At 40.1% G+C, this 22,143-nt stretch overlaps 1 protein-coding gene across 1 annotated transcript; it reads right to left on the bottom strand.

Annotated features, from left to right (window-relative positions):
• Positions 1 to 1,773: 1,773 nt before the first annotated feature.
• Positions 1,774 to 22,136, bottom strand: tstd3 (thiosulfate sulfurtransferase like domain containing 3). The gene is made up of 4 exons (XM_043685613.1): positions 21,922 to 22,136; positions 12,165 to 12,341; positions 6,658 to 6,817; positions 1,774 to 2,537 (listed from the first exon to the last, which is right to left on the bottom strand). The coding sequence occupies exons 1-4, from the start codon at positions 22,028 to 22,030 to the stop codon at positions 2,471 to 2,473; spliced, it is 513 nt and encodes a 170-aa protein (XP_043541548.1). The 5' UTR covers positions 22,031 to 22,136; the 3' UTR covers positions 1,774 to 2,470.
• Between the last annotated feature and the right edge of the window lie 7 nt (positions 22,137 to 22,143).

The raw sequence follows: 22,143 nt of genomic DNA, 5'->3' as shown, positions 1-22,143 counted from the left end.
ACATGTATTTTTGCTAATATGATAGTTTTACAATTCACTAGATTTGGTGTCATAGAAAAATCAAATCAAGATTATGGGTTTGTGGCAAATAGAATTTGTTTCATTGAATTACCTTCACATAGCATTACAAACCAATTGTTGCATTGCTATGTTTGAAATGTCTTAGACTGAATTTTTAACCAAGCACAGAATACTTCAAAAATATGGACTAACACATTGTCTGCCAAAACTGGGATAGCTTTGTAGTTTTCACTGTGGCACACAAGTTGCAAGGGTGGTGCTCTCATTTAATATCTACCAGATTTGTTCTTAAATAGAGTCATCAATGATAGGTTACTGGTCTAAGGATACTTTCTAGCTAATCACTGTGGTTACAAAATTCAAAGACTTGCCATCAAGGTGATCAAACATACCAGGTGTCTGAGAACCATCTTTACCAGAATAGTTATAAATAATTGAAAATTAAATATTCAAACCTATTTTTCTAATAGTGTTAAAGTTGGAGTTTTTATACCTTTGTTCAGTAGTTGTTTACAAAGATGTAAAGATTACAAAATAAAGCAACCTAATCATTAAACAGATGGGGCTTTGAGGATTTAATGTTCTGCATTAATTTTTGTTATATTTGAGATTCATGTATCCAATGGTATGACATGTAGAAATATGAAATTACTCCAAGAAATGATTCAAATAGTGGCTGTTCAGGTGCTTTGAGTTTTAAATCAGAGGGGATGAAATTTGGGGGTAAATGTGCCTCTGCAGCCTAAACTCTTCAATCTCCAGCTGAGCCTAATCAATTTTGAAAAGCAAGAATACTGTTCAGAACAAACTAAAATTTGTTAAACATTTTCCTCATTGTCTCATATATCCAAAGAAATTTTATTATTGGGTCACTGAAAGTTTTATGTTGCATTGGGTAGCATCCTCGTTTCTAAGCCAGAAATTCCAGCAATTACTCCTGGATGATGTGGTTCTGTTCGTCCAGCTGGAAGTTTTTGTTGCAAACGTTTCGTCCCCTGTCTAGGCGACATCATCAGTGCTTGGGAGTCTCCTGCGAAGCACTTTGTTTCCTCCGGTGTTTATACCACTATAAACACCGGAGGAAACATCAAAGAAGCGCTTCGCAGGAGGCTCCCAAGCACTGATGATGTCGCCTAGACAGGGGACGAAACATTTGCAACAAAAACTTCCAGCTCAGCGAACAGAACCACAACAACGAGCACCCGAGCTACAAATCTTCGCACAAACTTTGAACTCCTGGATGACTTTGCAAATGCATCTTCTGTTGTCATGTGGCCACGTATGTTGATTAATCTGATACAAAATGGTACACTTCAAGATATAGTCTCATGACAGGCTGGTAACCTGTTCCAGGAAGATAGTCACAAACAGTCAAACATACTTTGTATGCCTCACGTCAAAAAGTGCAGGATAGCTCCAAGTTAATTGATTGTGTAGTTATTAATAGAAAATTGTTTTTAGTGACTGCTTAAGTATCAGAGTTAGATTTTTTAAAAAACGTATCCTGTTTGTCCTTTATTTTATTTAGCTATGATAAAGTAATAGTCTTAGGCTAGATTATTTTGTATCATAAAAAAATTATTTGATCAGGTGGTTTGTGTTCTGCTGAAATTCTGTAGAAGGCACATTGGACTCAATGTTACTTGCCTTTCTCCACACATGCTGTCAGGACTAGGTGTTAATTGTCAGTTAACATTAACTGGTACATGGCAATACTTCCACCGATCTGAGTTTACTGGCCAATCACAGTCATTCAGTATAAAATGTTTTCCCTTTATTTTGATTTAACTGTCTTGAGCGCAAGATAAAACTTGTTTTTCAGCAATAATTAAATGATTTGAAGTTTAAAAACGGTTCTAAATATAGTTTCTTATACAGTTATTTCAGGTAAAAGCCCACATTTTTGTATACAAGTGGTTTCTGAACATTGCACATTTGGTCATATTAAAGCTGTCCAAATATATACTTCAACCAACATCTATACATGCAGTAACACTCACATGCATAAGTTCTTAAATGAAGATAAACTGCAAGGGGGCTGAAAGAAAATAATTCCATGTGGACAAACATGTTCTCAAATGCTAGTGACAACTTACAAAATATTATTTAGCAGGGGTATGAAATTTAAAAATGCAGTTCCATCATACAGAATAAACAAACATGTTTGGCTTAATACAAATTTTGCTGATGATAAAGAATACAGTACATAGATAAATTTAGCCTGCTTGTTTTTTATTCCAAAAGCATACCATGGTAAAGTTGGTCACAATCAGTTTTGTAAAACCATTTTTCAAAGCTTTCACAATTCTCAACTATACCTAAACTATATTTTTAGCTAAAATGTAAGAAAAGCTCAACTATCAAAAGTGCAGATTTAATATTCCTGATGTCATTTTTATTTCTTCATATTTCTTTGGGGAAAAAAATTCTGGAAGAATCTCAAAGTAGTTCAACGCTGATGTTCAGCAAATTCACATTTCACCCATTCTTCCCAACCACCAGGGAAATGTAGAGCTCTGAAACAAAAAAAAAACAAACACTCAGCTAGATAAATAGTGGAATGACGTATAAAGATTAAAAACAATGATAAATTGTCTTAAAACATCTGATACCACTTGAAATACAGTAATTGTTCTAGAACTGAAGATAATCACTTGTTTTCATTAAAGGTTGACACTTCACAAACAAATGAATGCTAATGCATATTTCCTGAAAAATACATATTCTCTAATAGCAAGGTGTGTCTGGATGCACTAAACACTGCAAAGGTTACGAGCCTTGACAGATTTCATACTACAATTGGAATATTAAGACTTTAATCTGTATATATGTTGGCTAAATCAAATCAGTAATACCAATGGTGAGATATGCTCAGAACATGTAAGGGACAGTTTTCTGGATCAATATGTTGAGAAGACAACTAGAGAACAAGCCATCCTTGACTGGGTATTGTGTAATCAAAGGAATACTTGGCAATATACTTGGATATGTGACCATAATAGAGAATTCTTTATTAAGATGGAGTTTCATTGTTGATTGAAACTAGATAAATAAAACTACAACAGTACGAGGTACAAAGTTTGTGCGAAGATTTGTAGCTCGGGTGCTCGTTGTTGTGGTTCTGTTCGCCGAGCTGGAAGTTTTTGTTGCAAACGTTTCGTCCCCTGGCTAGGCGACATCATCAGTGCTTGGGAGCCTCCGGTGTTTATAGTGGTCTGTCCCTGCCGCTTCCGGTTGTCAGTTTCAGCTGTCCGCTGTAGTGGTTGGTATATTGGGTCCAGGTCGATGTGTTTGTTGATGGAGTTTGTGGATGAATGCCATGCCTCTAGGAATTCCCTGGCTGTTCTCTGTCTGGCTTGCCCTATGATAGTAGTGTTGTCCCAGTCGAATTCATGTTGCTTGTTGTCTGCGTGTGTGGCTACTAAGGATAGCTGGTCGTGTCGTTTCGTGGCTAGTTGATGTTCATGTATGCGGATTGTTAGCTGTCTTCCGGTTTGTCTTATATAGTGTTTTGTGCAGTCCTTGCATGTGTACAAAATACCATGCAAGGACTGCACAAAACACTATATAGGACAAACAGGAAGACAGCTAACAATCCGCATACATGAACATCAACTAGCCACGAAACGACACGACCAGCTATCCTTAGTAGCCACACACGCAGACAACAAGCAACATGAATTCGACTGGGACAACACTACTATCATAGGGCAAGCCAGACAGAGAACAGCCAGGGAATTCCTAGAGTCATGGCATTCATCCACAAACTCCATCAACAAACACATCGGCCTGGACCCAATATACCAACCACTACAGCGGACAGCTGAAACTGACAACCGGAAGCGACAGGGACAGACCACTATAAACACTGGAGGAAACATCAAAGAAGCGCTTCGCAGGAGGCTCCCAAGCACTGATGATGTCGCTTAGCCAGGGGACGAAACGTTTGCAACAAAAACTTCCAGCTCGGCGAACAGAACCACAACAGTATGAGATACAAGTTGGTTACACTAAATTAGGGAATGTTACTTAAAAGATGGTGGTTCATAGGCAGTGGCAAATCATTTAAAAAGGGTACACTGGGTAAAATATTTTAGTTCTCTTCACAAAAGTGTACACAAATAACATCCCAAAAATGTTGGGGAATGCAGGATCCAGTGAGGAGGAAATAAAGGAAATCACGTAAATACTTTTGGGTGAATTGATGGGATTGAATGCTGCTCAATCCCAAGTACCCAATAACCTGCACCCCAGAGTACGTAAGGAAATATGAATAATAAATACACTGGAGGACATCTTTCAAGATTTTATAGACTCTGGAACAGTTCCAATGGATTGGAGAGTAGCTAATGTAACCCTATTATTTAGAAAAGGAGTTGGAAAATAGAGTTATAGGCTGGCTAGCCTAACATCGGTAATGGCAAAAACATGAGAGTCCATTATAAAAAATTTAATAGCAGGGCACTTAAAATAGTGACAAGATTGGACAAAATCAGCATAAGTTTACAAAAGGCAATTCCTGCTGGACAAATATATTGGATTTTTCTTTTGAGGATGTACCAAGTAGAATTGACAAGTAGAAGCCAGTGGATGTGGTTTAAGTCGGTTTATTTGTATTTTTCGAAGGCTTTAGATAAGGTCCGACACAAATGATTAGCTTGTAAAATTAAAGTGACTGGGATTCGGGGTAGTCTACTGACATGGACAAAGAACTGATTGGCAGAGAGGAAACAAACAGGTCTTCTGAGTAACAGTCAGTAACTGGTGGGATACCATAGGAATCAGTGCTTGGACTCCAGCTATATACATATTAACGATTTAGATGAGGGAACCAAGTGTAATATCTCTACGTTCGCAGATGACAAAGCTGAGTGGGAGGGTGAACCGTGAGACGGATGCATTAATCCCTCAGTGTGATTTGGACAGGCTGAGTGAGTGGGCAAATGCATAACAGATGTAATGTGGATAAGTGTGAGGTTATCCACTTTGATAGCAAAAATAGGAGGACAGATTATCTAAATGGTACCAGACAGGGAAAGGCGAAATGCAACAAGACCTGATGTACTTGTACACCAATTGTTGAAAGTAAGCTTTTAAGTGCAGCAGGTATTAAAGGGAAATGGTATGTTAACGATCATAACAAAAGGATTTGAGTACAGGGGCATGAATATCATACTGCAGCCATACAAAGCCATGGCGAGAGCAGACCTGGAGTAGTGTGAGCAGTTGTGATTTCCTCATCTGACAAAGCACGTTCTGGACACGGAGGGAGTGATACAAAGGTTCTCCAGACAGAATCCTAGGATGGCAGGACGGATGTATGAAAAGAGACTGGATTGGTTATGACTATTTTTAACTGGAGTTTGGATGAATGAGAGGACAATCTCAGAAACCTATAAAATCATAATAGAACTGGACAAGGTAAACATGGGAAGGATGTTCCTGATGACCAAAGAGTCCAAAACCAGGGGTCACAGTCTCACGATGTGGAATAGGCTATTTAAGACTCAGATGAGGAGAAACTACTTCACCTGGAGAGTGGAAAGCCTTTGAAATTCTCTGCCACAGAAGGTGGTTAAGGCCCAAACATTGAACATTTTCCAGGAGGTCTAATAGGATCAAATAGTACATGGAGAAAGCAGAAGCAGGTTTTGGGTGATCAGCTATGATCAAATTGAATGATGAGCAGACTCAAAGTGTCTAATGGCCTACTGCAGTTAGATTACAACGTACAATTCTGAACTCCCAATACAACATCAAAAACGTAAAAACTACAAGTAGATTCAGAGTATTATCAAGATTTATGGGTTGCAGTTTTGAAAAGATTCAAGCTGAGAAATTTTTCATATCAGGTTAGAAGACTCAGTAACCATAAGTTGTCTTCAACATTCTGAAGACCTATAATAATATAAATAGCAACCACTTTCCATAAGTCAGCTGGCAACAAGGCAAACATTTAAGAATCACAAAGAATTAAGTAAATACTAGAATAAAACATTTTCAATGAGGTTAGATTATGTTTTCAGAGGATCAATATTTATTTCAAATGAGAAGTAGCCTTTTGTTTTAAACAAAAGCAATACAAAACTATGGAGCACGCATGGGATTGGGAGTAAAGGCGATGGCTTTTGTGGTTAAAATACCAGCAGACTGGACAGGGTAGGAAACGAATAGGTGCGACACGGTGGCTCAGTGGTTAGCATTTCTGCTGCACAGCACAAGGGACCCTGGTTGAATTCCACCTTTGGGTGATGGCGGAGACTGTATGGGTTTCCTCCTGCAGTCCAAATATGTACAGGTTAGGTGGATTGGCCAGGGTAAATTGCCCATAGAGTCCAGGGATGTGCACAGTACATAAGTTAGCCATCGGAAGTTTAGATTACAGAGATTGAAAATGGGCTGGGTCTGGGTAGGAATGCTCTTTGGAACATCAGTGTGGACTCGATGGGCCAAATGGCCTGCTTCCACACTGTAGGAAATCCATGGTTAATGCCAACACAGCCACAATTCAGAATCTTTTCTTGGACTGTGACACTTGTGAATTTAACCTCATTCAATTGCAGAGCTATGATTTAATTTTGATCAGCAGTTTGTTTAGGTAACTGAGCAAGAAAATAGAAAGTAAAAAGTAACGACCTGCTGTAGCCCAGTGACATTGCAGTCTCTAAAGCTTTCTTGCTCCTGACTCCTGCCAAACATGAAAAGACAATTTTGTCGGACGTGGATGGCATCTTTCCATTGTAGGTTTCCATAAATTTGCTTGAATCCAACTTCAAGGCTTGCTCCACTTCTCCCACTTTAGATAATTGGAACATTAAATCAGTGCAATCTATATTTAAGACACTCTACCAATAAGATATTTAGCATAAAAAATTGCAATTAACCTTTTATACGTTGTCAGTGATCCAAGGAAACATTTTTTGCCATTCACCTTTATTGTGCTTTTCACAGGTTCCATTAAATATTTATATTTGGAAATGCAAATAGCAGCTTTAGTTTTATACATCAATCTGTAGTAACGTGTAATCCAGTTATAAAATAGAAAGGAGAAAGTAAAACCCTGCAATTAAGGTTGTGTACATACCCTACAAATCAAATTTATTGTATCCATACTGTAATAAATTCTTGGAACAACCTATTTGACAATACTTACAAACTTAGATAATTACAATATTTACTGTTAAAATTTTATTTAAAATAAACAATGTTATGTCCTATTCATGGAAAAAACAAGGAAAATTATTCCATAAGCATGCTTCTTCACAGCATTCGCCTTCCAACTTATTTTTTGCCATTCAATCAAAGGATGTAGGCATGCTGGAAAAGGCAGCATTTATTGCAAGTCCCCAGTTAGTCATCGCAGGGAGGTGGCTAGTCCCTCTCCTGAACCACTGCAGTTCATATTCTACAGGTACTCCTACAGTACTGTCAGCTAAAGTGTTTAATAGTCATAAAGATGTACAGTACAGAAAAAGAACCTTCGGTCCAACTTGTCCATGCCGATCAGATATCCTCACCCAATCCAGTCCCATTTGCTAGCACTTGGCCAATATCTCTCTAAACCCTTCCTATTCATATACCCATCTAGATGCCTTTTAAATGTTGCAATTGTACCAGCTTCCACCATTTCCTCTGGCAGCTCATTCCATACACACAACCCTGTGTGTGAAGAAGTTGCCCCTTAGGTCCCTTTTATATCTCATCCCCCTCACCCTAAACCTATGCCCTCCCTCCCCCCAGGGAAAATACCTTGTCTATTTATCCTATCCATGGCCCTCATGATTTAATAAACTGCTATAATAGCGACACGGTGGCACAGTGGTTAGCACTGTTGCCTCACAGCGGCAGAGACCCGGGTTCAATTCCTGCCTCAGGCGACTGACTGTGTGGGGTTTGCACATTCTCCCCGTGTCTGCGTGGGTTTCCTCCGGGTGCTCTGGTTTCCTCCCATAGTCCAAAGATGTGCAGGTTAGGTGAATTGGCCTTGCTAAATTGCCTGTAGTGTTAGGTGAAGGGATAAATGTAGGGGTATGGGTGGGTTGCGCTTCGGCGGGTCGGTGTGGACTTGTTGGGCTGAAGGGCCTGTTTCCACACTAAGTAATCTAAATCTAAGGTAATCCCTTAGCCTCCGACACTCCAGGGAAAAAATCCTCAGCCTATTCAGCCTCTCCCTACAGCTCAAATCCTTCAAACCTGGCAACATCCTTGCAAAACGTTTTTGAACTGTTTCAAGTTCCACAACATCCATCCGATAGGAAGGAGAGCAGGACTGCACATAATATTCCAAAAGTGGCCTAACTAATGCACTGTACAGCCGCAACATGACCTCCCAACTCCTATACTCAATGCACTGACCAATAAAGGAAAACATTCCAAATATCTTCTTTCTTCACTATCCTATCTACCTGTGACTCTACATTCAAGGAACTATGAACCTGCACTCCAAGATCTCTTTGCTCAGCAACACTGCCCAAGAGCTTACCATTAAGGTGTATAAGTTCTGCTCTGATTTGCTTTTCCAAAATGCAGGGCTTTGCATTTATCCAAATAAAACTCCATCTGTTGACCCAGTGACAGTGATAACATTCCAGGCTAGAATAGCATCTGACACAGAGTGGTGTTCTCTTGTAGCTGCTCCTTGTCTTTCTAGATAGTGAAGATAGTGAATTCTAGATATGAATTTGGAAGATTTCACTATAATTTCATAGGATTCCTCTTTTTACTTTTGTTAATTAATAGGAAGTGTTTGTGTTTGGTAATAATATGAATTTTTTAAACAAATGGTTAAAAAGCAGGGTGGGGGTGGTTAAAAAGCAGCAAACTACAGGTTGATTAGCCTAACATCTATTGTTGGGGAAGTACTGGAATCAATTATTAATGGAATAATAGCTGAACATTTGGAAAATCATTATCTGATCACCACACTCAGTATGGCTTAATGAAAGGAAAATGGTGCCTGACTATTGTGTTGCTGAGTTTCTTTAGGAAGTCTTAACCAGAGTGGATAGAGGGGAACCAGAAGGGGTGTTTTATTTGAATTTCCACAAGGTATTTGACAAGATACCTCCCAAAAGATTAAGTCGAGCAAATGGTTTGGGAGGTAGCACATTGGCATAGATAGAGAATTGCATATTGTGCAGGAAACAGTGAGTGGGCATTAGGGTTTTTTTCAAGTTGACGACCTGTAACCAGTAAGGTTCCACAAGGATCAGGGTTAGGACTGCAACTGTTCAAATATATAAAAATTACTTGGAGGAAGGAAGTGAATGTACGTAGCCAAATTTACAGACAACACAAAAATAGGTGGTAAGACAAGTTGCAAGAAGGATCAAACAAGTTTAGATATATATTGATAGGTTATGTTTGCCAAGCTGGGAAGTTGATTTGCAGACATTTCATCCCCTGTCTAGGTGACATTTTCAGTGGTTTGGAGCCTCCTGTAAAGCACTGCAATACTATCTCTTCTAGAATTTGTGGTTCTGTTCCTGCTGCTTCCAGTTGTTTGTTGTTGTGGCCAGTATATTGGATACAGGTCTATGTGCTTGTTGATGGAGTCTGTGGATGAGTTCCATGCCTCTAGAAAGTCTCTGACTGCCCTCTGTTTAGCTTGTCCTATGATCGTTGTATTGTCCCAGTTGAATTTGTGGTCCTTCTCATCTGTGTGTATAGCTATTGGTCATGGCGTTTAGTGGCTAGTTGGTGTTCGTGGATGTGGATTGCTAGTTGTCTGCCTGTTTGTTCTACGTAGTGTTTTGTGCAGTATTTGCAAGGAATCTTGTAATTACATTTGTCTTTCACATTGGTAAAGGGTCTTTTATCCTGGTGAGTTGTTGTCTGAGTGTGGCTGTCGGTTTATGGGCTGTCATGAATCCCAGTGGTTGCAGAAGTCTGGCTGTCAGTTCCGAGACTTTTTTTTTAAATATAAAGGTAGCGTGACTAGTGAGTTAAGTCGTGGCATGCCCTCATTGCATTGTTAGGCATCTGTGGGTGAAGTTGTGGGGGTATCAGTTCTTGGTGAAATTCTGTAGAGGTGTTTTCTTCTCTTTGCATGTTGAGAGTGCTGCAGTGTGTTGTAGCCCTTTTGAACAGGGTCCAAATGCAGCTTCTCCTGGTTGTTCAGGTGGTTGATGTGGTAGTTCAGGACCTGGTGTGTGTGTGTCGCTTTTCTCTACACTTTTGTGGTGCATTCACCGTTCTGTGTTCTGTTAATTACTTTTGACCAGCACATGATGGGTACAGGGTCTTTTGTTTTGGTGTTGGTGTCTGAGCATGGCTGTTGGTTTATGGGCTGTCATGAATCCCAGTGGTTGGAGGAGTCTGGCTGTCAGTTCCAAAATGTTTTTTTCATACAATTGTTTAAAATCTATCAAGTTTTTGGTCATCTACACTAATATCTCCTTCTGTGGTTCAATATTAAATATTGTAAAAATTGTGCATGAGAGAACATTTCAAAATATTAAAGGTTGTTTTTGAAAAGGTCTTTACAGTTAGACAGAAATGTGAACTTCAACAAGCTAATTTATACAGGCACAACACAAAGTGAAGTACTCAAAAGGGAAACAATAAAAAGGCTAACAAACAAACTGCTGTGGAAAAAAAACTCACCAGGTGTGGAGGCACCTGTGGAGAGAGAACCTGAACTCATGTGGAATCTAATATAACTGGATCAAAACTAATCCACAGCAAACTCAATTGCGAATAATACCTGAAAAGTGTGATTACAACACAGTCCACACAAATCCTAAATCTCGTCTCCACAGTTCCCCTCCACCATGTAGCATGGTGCCACAACTGCATCAACGGGATAAAATGAGGGCAAATTTAAGTACACAAAAACTTACCAGTCATAACATTTTACAGGCTAGTAGCAGCTACAGAATCACACATCATTACAAACTGTAACTTCAGTGTAACACAAAAATTATTCTTGGTCGAATATGCCCTGCTGCTTTTCATATTTAACATCAACTAGGCTAAAATCGCATATAATTGACTTTGAAATGGTCCCAAATGAATAACCATTTTAGAAGGCATCAAACCTCAGCCACATAGCATGCTGAGGAGTCACATATAGACACAAAGAGGGGAGGTGACTTCCTTTGTAGAATTCAAATGAAGTCATTTGTGGCAATGCAAAAGCTATCCTGAAAAGTGCAGACTTATCGAACTATACTCCATAACTTGCCAGAATGGGTTATGAATTCAATCTCTAGGTTGCTAATCCACTAAACAATGTGGCATTTGTTCACATTCTTCCAGAACATCAAGCTTAACATTTTCCATTAATCTTGTTGCTCCTTAAATGCTGCAGCTCATTCCAGGTTACACAAAAATAAATATTTGATAACACCAATCCCTCAAGATGTACTTTCAAATGGATCCTGTACTTGCTTTACCTAGTCTCACACAATTCTGAAAGTACCATATCAAATTCATTTTGTTCTTGTTTCATGCATGTTATATATAACCTATAGAAAGGTTCCTTCAAGGATGTCTCCTTAAAGGCTAAACAACCACAAACGTATCAGGTTATTCTGACAATCAAGACCTGTCATTTTCCTCTACAATGTACCTACGGCTTGAATCAGTAATGTCCTATTGTCCAGCACTGTACACAACAAACTAGGTTCAGTCTGGGGGAGGTGATGGGGCGATGATAATGTCAATGGACTAGTCATGCAGAATTGCAGACTAACATTCTATGGATACAAACTCAAATCCTGCCATGGTGAAATTTGAATTCAACAATAAAAAATAATCTGGAATTAAAAGTCAGCCTAATAGTAAAAAGTAGTGAATTGTCATTAAAAATAAATCTGGTTCAGAAACCTTGAAGGAAATCCTCCATCCTTACCTAACCTTGTCTATATTTGGATCCAGATACGCAGCAAGGTTGACTGTCTCCTGAAATGGTCTTGGAAGCCACTCAGATCAAGGCCAATTACGGACTGACCTTGAATACTGCATTTCTAGCAATATTAAAACCCACAAACACAAAACATAAAACACATCACCATTAGCACCAGGAGCTGAATTCAAATAAGTTGATGAAATAATCCAAAATTCTATTTCTTTTATTACTGCTGCACACAGTTATAAAAATGGTGTACCGGCAAGCAAATTATACTCAAAGATATACTCACATGGCACATTTATAGATCCAGGAATTTGTCCATATTCCTTGATTTCCCAAGGTTCTCTGACATCAATCACAATTGTTTTTGATTTAAGCAACTGTTTTAGTTCCTGATAGGTGACAGATTCACAGGGAGCTGTACAAACACTCCAGTAACTGCTGTGCTGGGTTAGGTAAAATGGAGCTATAAAAAGTATTAAAAGGTTTGAAGTTATAAAAAACCTCAAGTTCTTAGATACTTTTGATTAAGTACAAGGGCTTTGATACAAAATTAACAGCATGGATATCTTGAAGTAATTTAACCATACAATAATTAGCAAAATTGGTACAATTTCAATGACAGCAAATAGAATATAATGCAGGATCTCACTGTAAAACATCCATTTATAACCTGACAATAATTAACATGAATTAAGCAAATACATTGCTTTCATGCTCACTGATACTCAAATGTACAGGAATGTAAGTTTTTTATTCATTTGTGGGATGTGGGTGTCACTGGTTGGCTAGCATTTATTGCCCCTCCCTAGTTGTCCTTGAGAAGGTGGTAGTGAACTGCCTTCTTGAATTGCTGCAATCCCACCTGCTGTGGGCTGAACGACAATATCTTTAGGGAGGGAATTCCAGCAAGAGTGAAGGAAAGGCAATACATTTCCAAGTCAGGTGGTGAGTGGCTTGGAGAGGAGCTTGAAGGTCATGGCATTCCCATATAGCTTCTGCCCTTGTCCTTCTAGATGGAAGTGGTCATGGATTTGGAAGGTGCTGTCTGAAGATTTTTGGTGAATTTCTGCAGTGCATTTTCTAGATAGTATATACTATTGCTACTGAGTGCTGATGGTGGAGGGAGTGGGTGCTTGTGGATGCAGTGCTAATCAAGCCGGCTGCTTTGTCCTAGATGGTATCAAGCTTCGTTAGCGTTGTTGGGCCGCACTCATCCAAGCAAATGGGGAGTATTCCATCACACCTGGCTCGTGCCTTGTAGATTGTGGAAAAGCTTTGGGGAGAAAGGTGTGTTACTTGCTGCAGTATTCCTAGTGTCTCACTTGCTCTTGTTGCCACTGTTTATGTGGCGAGTACAGTTGAGTTTCTGGTCAATGATAACCCCCAGGATGTTGGTAGTGGGCGATTCAGTGATGGTAACAACATTGAATGTCAAGAAGCCGTGATTTGATTGTCTGTTATTGGTGATGATCATCGTTTGACATTTGTATGGCATGAATGTTCCTTGTCACTTGTCAGCCCAAGCCTAGATATCGTGCAAATCTTGGACATGGACAGCTTCAGTATCTGAGGTGTCACAAATGGTGCTAAAAATTGTGCAATCATTGGTGAACATCCCACTTCTGATCTTATAATGGAGGGAAGGTCATTGATGAAACAGCTGTAGGTGAGAATATGGTGCTGCAAAAGCACAGCAGGTCAGGCAGCATCGGAGGAGCAGGAGAATTGGCTAAAGGCCTTCATCAGGATTGAGGCTTGCGGGTTGGGGCTGACGGATAAATGGGAGGTGGTGGGGTGGGAGGGAGGTAGCTGGGAAAGCGATAGGTGGATGAAGGTGAGGGAGAAAGTAATAGGTCAGAGGGGGCAGTGATGGACTCCCATTTATCTCTCAGCCCCCAATCCATAAGCCTCATTCCTGATGAAGGGCTTATGCCCAGAACCACACTCTTGACTCTGATCTCTAGCATCTGCAGTCCTCACTTTCGCCCAACAGCTGAAGATGGTTGGGCCAAGAACATTACCGCAAGGAATTCCGGCTGAGGGTCCTGGACCTGAGATAACTGACCAACAACTATGACCATCTGTGTGTCAGGTATGACAACAAAGAGTTTGCCCCCGATCCTCAATGATTCCAGTTTTGTTAGGACGCCTTGATGCCACACTCAGTCAATGCAGCCTTGATGGCAAGGGCCGTCACTCTCACCTCTGGAATTCAGCTCTTCTGTACATGTTTGAACCAAGGTTGTAATGAGGTCAGGAGCTGGACGGCCCTGGCGGAATCAAAACTGGGTGTCACTGAGTTGGTTACTGCTGAGTAGGTGCTGATTGATACCACTTTCCAACACCTGACTAATGATCGATTGTAGATTACGGGCGGTAATTGACTGGGTTGGATTAATCCTGCTTTGTACGTACAGGTCATACACAAGCAATTTTCCACATTGTCAGGTAGACGCTAGTGTTGTAACCGTACTGGAACAGCGTGGCTAGGGAAGCAAGTTCTGGAGCACAGGTCTTCAATAATATTGCTGGAATGTTGTCAGGGGCCATAGCCTTTGCAGTATCCAATGTCTCCATCCGTTTCTTGATATCACATAGAACCAAATTGGCTGGAGACTGGTATCTGTAATGCTGGGAACCACTGGAGGAGGCAGAGATGGATCATCCATTTGGCACTGCAGGCTGAAGATTGCTGGCAAAGCTTCAGCCTTATCTTGGCACTGATGTGCCGGGCTCACCTATTATTGAGGATGGGGATATTTGTGAAGCCGCCTCCTCCTCCAATGAGCTGTTTAATCATCCAGCATCATTCACAACTGGATGTGGCATGGCCAGAGAGCTTAGGTCTAATCCATTGGGTATAGGATGACTTAGCTCTGTCTACCACTTCTTGCTTATGCTGTTTGGCATGCAAGTGGTTCTATTTGGAGGCTTCACTGGGTTAAAACCTCATCTTCAGATGTACCTTGTGCTGCACTTGACATGCCCTCCTGCACACTGCATCGAACCAGAGCCGATATTCTCGCTTGATGATAATGGTTGAGGGGGGGAATATGCTGGGCCATGAGGTGACAGATTGCGCTGGGGTACAGTTCTGCTGCTGTTGATGGCCCACAGTGCCTTAAAGGATGCCTAGTCTTGAGTTGCTAGATCTATTCAAAGTCTGTCCCATTTAGCAACGTAAATAGTGCCCCACAACACGATGGCAGTTATTTTCAACGTGAAGGTGGGACTTTGTCTCCACAATGACTGTGCAATGGTCACTGATACTATCATGGACAGATGCACCTGCAGCTGGCAGATTGGTAAGGATGAGGTCAAGTATTTTTTTTTCTCACTCTTGTTGATTTCCTCACCACCAGCCACAGACCCAGTCGTGCAGATACTTCCTTTAGGACCCGACCAGCTTGATTAGTAATACTGCTGCCGAGCAACTCTTGGTAGTGGACCTTGAAATCCCTCACCCAGAGTACATTTTGTGCCCTTGCCATCCTCGGTACTTCTTCCAAATATTGTTCAATATGGAGGAATACCGATTCATCAGCTGAGGGAGGACAATACATCATAATCAGGAGGTTTCCTTGCCTATGTTTAACCTAAAGCCATGAGATTTCATATGGTCCAGAGTCAATATTGAGGACTTCCAAGGCAACTCCCTCCTGACTGTGTACCACTGTGTTGCCATCTCTGCTGGGTCTGTCCTGCTTGTGGGACAGGGATGGTGATAGTGGTGTCTGGGACATTGTCTGTAAGGTATTATTCCACGAGTATGTCAGGTTGTTGCTTGACTAGTCTGTGAGACACCTCTCCCAATTTCGGCAATAGCTCCCAGGTGTTAGGAAGGAAGACGTTGAGGGTCGAGCAGGCTGTTTCTGCCATTGTCTTTTCTGGAGCCTACGTCAATTCCATGTGATCCATCCAGTTTCATTTCTTTGTAGCGATCAGTACAACTAAATGGCTTGCTAGACCCTTTCAGAGGTCAATTGAAAGTCAACCACATTACTATGGGTCTGGAGTAACGTGTAACAACTGACCTACATATAGGTCGGACGAGATGGGGATGGCAGATTTCCTTCCCTGATGGATGTTCATGAACGAGATGGGTTTTCCTGATAATCGACGAAAGTTGTAACAAACAGAAAAATATAAACAGTGGTAATCTGATAGCATGTCGTATAAAATCAGAAAGCAATCATCATTTTCTTACAATTTTGAAAAATATCACCTAATGTATTTTCTGGGGCGAGTGATCAAATATTTTCTTCAACTAAGGTGTGGGATGCTCTTTGGAGACTGGAGGGCCAAATGGCATTTTCCTGTTCTTCAGGTGCTGAGCTGTCTTCTCCAAGGTAATAAAGTAAACAGCTTGAGGGGCATTGGTTTTATTTTTAAAATTTGGGATAATAGAAGCATAAATAGGTGGGGTCAGGCTCCCAGCAAACAAGAGTTTTAGTTTAGCTTTCAGCAGTTGCTGAGTCTTGAAGCTGGGTATGGAAGCGGTTATTTATTTCACAACTTAAAGCTGGAGTTGTCTCTTCTGCAAGAATTGTACACAAGATGATCTGCTTTAGTCAATTTGCCTTTGCCAAGGATGTATTTATGGGATGTTATTATATCGGAACAGTTGCTGTTTAGTAGTTAAATAATCTAGTATTCTGTTAAGTTTTCCAGAGTTAAAGTTTATCAGTTCTTCTTTCTTTTGTAGGTATTTTGACTACACGATGAAAAGGAAGTGTGTTTTGCTCAAGCCAAGTAGTGTTACCAATCAAATTACCTCTGGAACACAGCATCTTACACTTGCCTTTAAATAAAAGTTAGCCTAGACACTACATCCTTGTTATATTTGAAGGGGATTTGGTCAGGTCCATAACATTGGTTACAATTAGAAGTTAGGATAAAGTTCAGGATTAACTTTCTCATTTTATCCCTGATCTTAAATTTAAAGGGGTTAGGATTAGGATTACATTAGAGCTAGGCTAAAAATCAGTTATTAGCAAGTGCGTTAATAATGGAAACTGTAAATGACAACATCATAGTATTCAATGCACCTTCTTTAATTAGGCTAGTAAGAAGCACTGGATATAAGTCTGAATACTTCCCAAAATACCACAAAAATGTAACTAGATCTCATTCAACAAATAAGTCTTAAATTAAATCAGCATTGTTATGCTCTAATTGTGGAATGAGAATGCGCTTTGCAGTATCCAAAGGTAATACTGTATAAGATCCAAAGTCTACTCACATCCTTTGTAATTGCCTGATCTTTTCTGTACTCCTGAACACCTTTCACACTTTTAGAACGGTGAGTCATTTCAAGTCAATGCCTAGTGCACTAACAATACATTTCAATCAAGCTCAGACCCAATTTAAAATCAGGCCAATGTCATGCGATAGTCAGACCTGATCTCATTACAATTAAAAGGGAAATGACCAAGCTTTACAAGTTACATTGATTTTCTGTCATCTTATCCTTTCAATGAAGTTCAATGCAAAGTGGAGATATACCAACTCATATGTCTACTAGACATTTTAAAGTGAAGTTAATAGTTTTCAAATTAAATCACGCATCTATTTTCTTTCAATCATGTAATGATATTGTGAGGATGACTGCACTACAGGGGCTGAAAGTGGAGGAAATCAGGTTTGTACTTGGAGAAAGAGATCATCCATTAGTTGTGCTCTGCCAGATATCATTCACACCTTTCCCTTCTGTTACATTTCTCAGTAGAATTTCTCCTCTATCAAAATTTTCCACTATTCTTCCCTTCTCTATTCAGACGTAAACACTTACACCTTTTATTTCTTTGCCCCAGTATCACCTCCTTAGACTTACATGATAATGTTCATGAAATAATCATGATTAGACTAGATTCTCTAGTGTGGAAACAGGCCCTTCGGCCCAACAAGTCCACACCGACCCTCTGAACAGCAACCCAACCAGACCCATCCCCTTACATTCACCCTTGACTAATGCACCTAACACTACTGGCAATTTAGTATGGTCAATTCACCTAACTTGCACATCTTTGGACTGTGGGAGGAAACCGAAACAGCCGGAGGAAACCCACACAGACATGGAGAGAATGTCTGTGTGGAGTTTGCACAGTCGCTCAAGGCTGGAATCAAACCTGGGTCAAACCTGAGGCAGCAGTGTGACCAACTGAGCCACCGTGCCAGCCCATGATAATCATTTAAACTATAAAATATTGTGCATTTTAGCGAGAAGAGGTGAAAATACAATAATTTTCCTCAAAACCTATTTATTCCTGGCTTTACAACTTTCCATGGAAAATATTTTAGATTTATATGAATATCTTTTGCAATTCTGTGATGTCTCAAAGTGCTTTTGCAGCCAATTAAGTCATTTTTGTAAAAAAAAGTGTTTGTTGCCACTATGTAGGAAATTCAACTGCTATTTTGTAAACAACATTGCAAGAATCAGAGGTACCACTGTATTGCTGAGTACATTCTATGGGTCACTAACTAGTAAGAAAGATACAGAAGGATAAATTTTTAAGGGATTTGCACAGGGGTCCAAGAATTACCAGGTGGATTACTTAAATTGTGGAATATTTGATATTCTAGTAATAGTTGGGTAATTATTATTATAGGAGAAATGTTTTTGAAATGTTTTCATGAAAATTTGCTACATCAATGTGCTCCCAGTAAAATGAGAGAGATGTTACTGGATCTGGCTTTAGCTGACAAAGTGGGTCAAACATATTAAGTAGTGGAATGTTTTAGGGAAGTGATTTTTGCAATATAGTGCAAGTTAGCTACAGAAAAGGATAAAGAAAAGTCCAGAGTAAGAATAATTCGTTGGAAGTGATCCTCCCCCAATGGGTCGAGAACAGACCTGACATAGAAATTAGAATCAAAGATTGGCACACAAAACTCTGAGTAGATAGGAGGTAGATCAGATACAGTCAAGGAGATTGCCATGAGGGAAGAAAGGATAGGGCAAATAAACTGACAAGACAGGTAGCGTGAGTTGAGCCAGAAAATGGATTCATAGGGCAGGTGCCATACTGAGCACTAACTAGGCTGTATACAGAAGGCTAAAAACAAAAGTGGAAAAACAAGTACAAAAGACTGGTAACTTACAAGATAAAAAAGTCTTCTAAAAACATAAAGTTGAAAAGGTGATAGAGGAAGAGCGAGGCTGATTAGGAGCCTAAAAGGAGATTTACACAAGGAGAAAGGGAGAAAGGGAACGGCTGAGGTACTTAATGCGTATTGTACTAAGGAGAAAGGTTCTGTCCAACTCAGTGAAAGAATGTGTATTTGGCATGCTTGACGGGCTAAAATCTGAGAAGGCATTGGTTTGGCCATACTTTAGTCACAGAATACAACCATGGATATGGGCTGGGGAAGGAAGGGAGGAAAACACCAGCCATAATTTTCCAAATCTCTACTTACAGAGGTGGCGCTGGCAGATTTGAGACATGTAACTGTTATGCCCTTGTTCAAAAAGGGTGTAACAATAAAGCTAGCAACAACTTGTCAGTTTCATCTCAGTGGAGGGAAACCTTTTAGAAATGATAATTCATGGTAAAATTAACCACTTGGGCCAATGTTGATTAGATTGAAAGATAGCAAATGTAACTCCTTTATGCAAAAACAAAGGAGACAAAGCTGGAAACTACAAGCAAACTAGCTCATTATATGTCAAAGGGCAAATGTAAGAAGCTATCACCTAATAAGTCATAGAAGGGCAATTATCTAAGTTCAAGGCAATCAGGCAGAGTCAAAATGATTTTGGAAAAGGAAAATCATGTTTAACCAATCTAATAGAGTTCTTGGAAGAAGTAACATGCTGTGCATGACAGGAAATGGTAGATGTAATGTACTTAGATTTCCAGAAGTCCTTTTAGGAACACAGTCACCAAAGCTCACGGTACAGTGGGCAGCATATTGGCAATGACATATGATTGGCTAGCCAACTGGAAGCAAAGTGTCAGCATAAAATGTACCTTTTTCAGGTTGTCAAGATGTTATGAGTAGTGTACCATAGGGATCAACAATGATACATCAATGCTTACAATTTATGTAAATGATTTGGGTGAAAGCATGGAAGATGTGATCACCAAGTTTTCTGATGACACATGATAGATAGAAGTGTAAACTGAAAAGGACATAAGGAAGATACAGAGTGGTTAAGTGAAGGGACAAATATCTGACAATTGGCGTAAAACATAAAATTGTCCATTTTGGCACTGAAACAAAGTATTATCTGAATAGTGAGAGATTGCCTGGGTGACTTCATGCTTAAACTGCAAAAGGTTTTTGTGGTTTTTATGCAGATATAGCAAGTGATTAAGTAACCTAATGGGATATTGTAATTTGTTGAGAGAAAAATAAAATAAAAAGTAGGGAGGTTATGCTTCAGTTTTCCTGGACATTGATGAGACTGCATCTGGAGTACTACGTACAGCATTGGTCACCGTATTCAAGAAAAGATGTAGATGCATTGGAAGTAATTAACAAGGTTTACTAGATTGATAGCTGGAAAGGACTTATTGCCTTAAAAGAATAGTCAGAACAGGCAAGGGTTGCATCTAATGGAATTTCCTTGAATAAGAACAACATTCCCTCCATTTTTTCCATTGCTCAAAGCTTTGAGGTCAGTGCGTGGCAGCAGGTTCTGAAACTGAAAATCAATGTTGTGAAAACTGTTAGCATGTGCAGAACCTCTAAACAGCTATGCAACAATGTGGCTCTGAGGAACATTGAGTAAGGTATTATTCATCTTACTCAAGCAAACAAGTGATTGATTTGAAAGTATAAGATCCTGAGGGGTCTTGTCAGATTGGATGTAATGAGGGTATTTTGGTACAGGAGAATCAAGAACTAGAGGTCACTGTTTAAAAACAAGGGGCTTTGCATTTAAAATGGAGATGAAGCAAATTTTTTTCTTAGGGTTGTGTGTGTTTGGGATAATCCTGAAAAGGTGATTGAATACAATCATAGAATATTTTCAAGACAGAGACTAATAGATTCTTGTTAAGCAAGTGGGTGAGATTATTTGCAGGGGCTAGCCATGATTCATGAACAGAGTGAAAAAGACAAATAGCACACACTTACTCCTTGTTTGTATGAGAGCCAGAAAGGATTTAATATGGATGAAATGCATTTAACTATATTTGCTTCAGGTTTTAGTGAAGTATGGAAAGAGCGATGAGGGTTACACAGTTGATGTGGTAGGCATGGATAAAGACTGACACTGTCAGTCAAAGTTAGAACCCATGTAACAAACTGACAGTAGCAGCAGGCAAAACTGGCTGAGTGACAGGCAGCAGTGTAGATCTGCCGAATAGTAGGCGGGTGAGACTAGTTTAGTTTGGGATTATGTTTGGCATGAATTGGTTGGACCAACTGAAGAGTCTGTTTCCGTGATGTATGAAGGAGGCCCCTGTCCAAGAGTCTCCAGCATGGACGTCATTTCAAGATGAATGGGTACATTTTAATCCAGGCCAATGTTAACGGTTTCTCTTTCCACCGATGCTACTCGGTCGCTGAGTTTCTCGAGCATTTCCCACATTCCAGCATGCGCAATACTTTGCTTCTTGCTATAAAGGGAGTGGCAGTTTGGACAATGTGCTAAAGTGCAAACGTCGAGCAAAGGTATTGAACAAGTCAACGCTGCTTTTAACATTTCCCACTGGTTAAAAAGAAAAAGATCCATTTGAATTGCTCACCCTCTCCCCACATCTAGGATTAAAATAAAAGAAGGAATTGAACATGGTGATATGAAACAAACAAAAACATAAACTGCCGGAGAAACTCAGCATCTATGGACAGAAAATAGAACTACCATTTCGACCCCAGCGACCCTTCTTCAGGACGGACTGTTTGTCATTGTAAACATAAAAATGTGCAAAAATGGTGAAATTAACATAATTATTTAGAGAGACATACCCAACTTCTGCCACCACACACACACGCTAGTTTCTGCAATGGGTGTGTTTCACTGCACAGAACCGGCACTTGCAACATTACTTTCAGTAAAGGTTACGAGCAGCTGGACAACTTTCCTCACTCACCCCAAGAGAGAGGCCGTTGGTTTCTGAGCTGTCGGCAGACCTGGGCCACCGAGCTCCGGCACGCAGTCCGCAGCAGCAGCGCCGAGACAAAGGCCAGCACACGGGTCATTCTGCAAGACCAAGAGGCTCGCGCGACCTAGGCCAAAGTTCCAGGTCCAACCGCCACCAGAATCAGAGTAAACCGTCCGACTTTCCAATGGAAGGGGGAGGGAGAAAGAGGAG

The sequence above is a fragment of the Chiloscyllium plagiosum genome, chromosome 3 (genome assembly GCF_004010195.1).
Source record: "Chiloscyllium plagiosum isolate BGI_BamShark_2017 chromosome 3, ASM401019v2, whole genome shotgun sequence".
Taxonomy (NCBI): domain Eukaryota; kingdom Metazoa; phylum Chordata; class Chondrichthyes; order Orectolobiformes; family Hemiscylliidae; genus Chiloscyllium; species Chiloscyllium plagiosum.
This window is presented reverse-complemented; position numbering and strand designations above follow the sequence as displayed.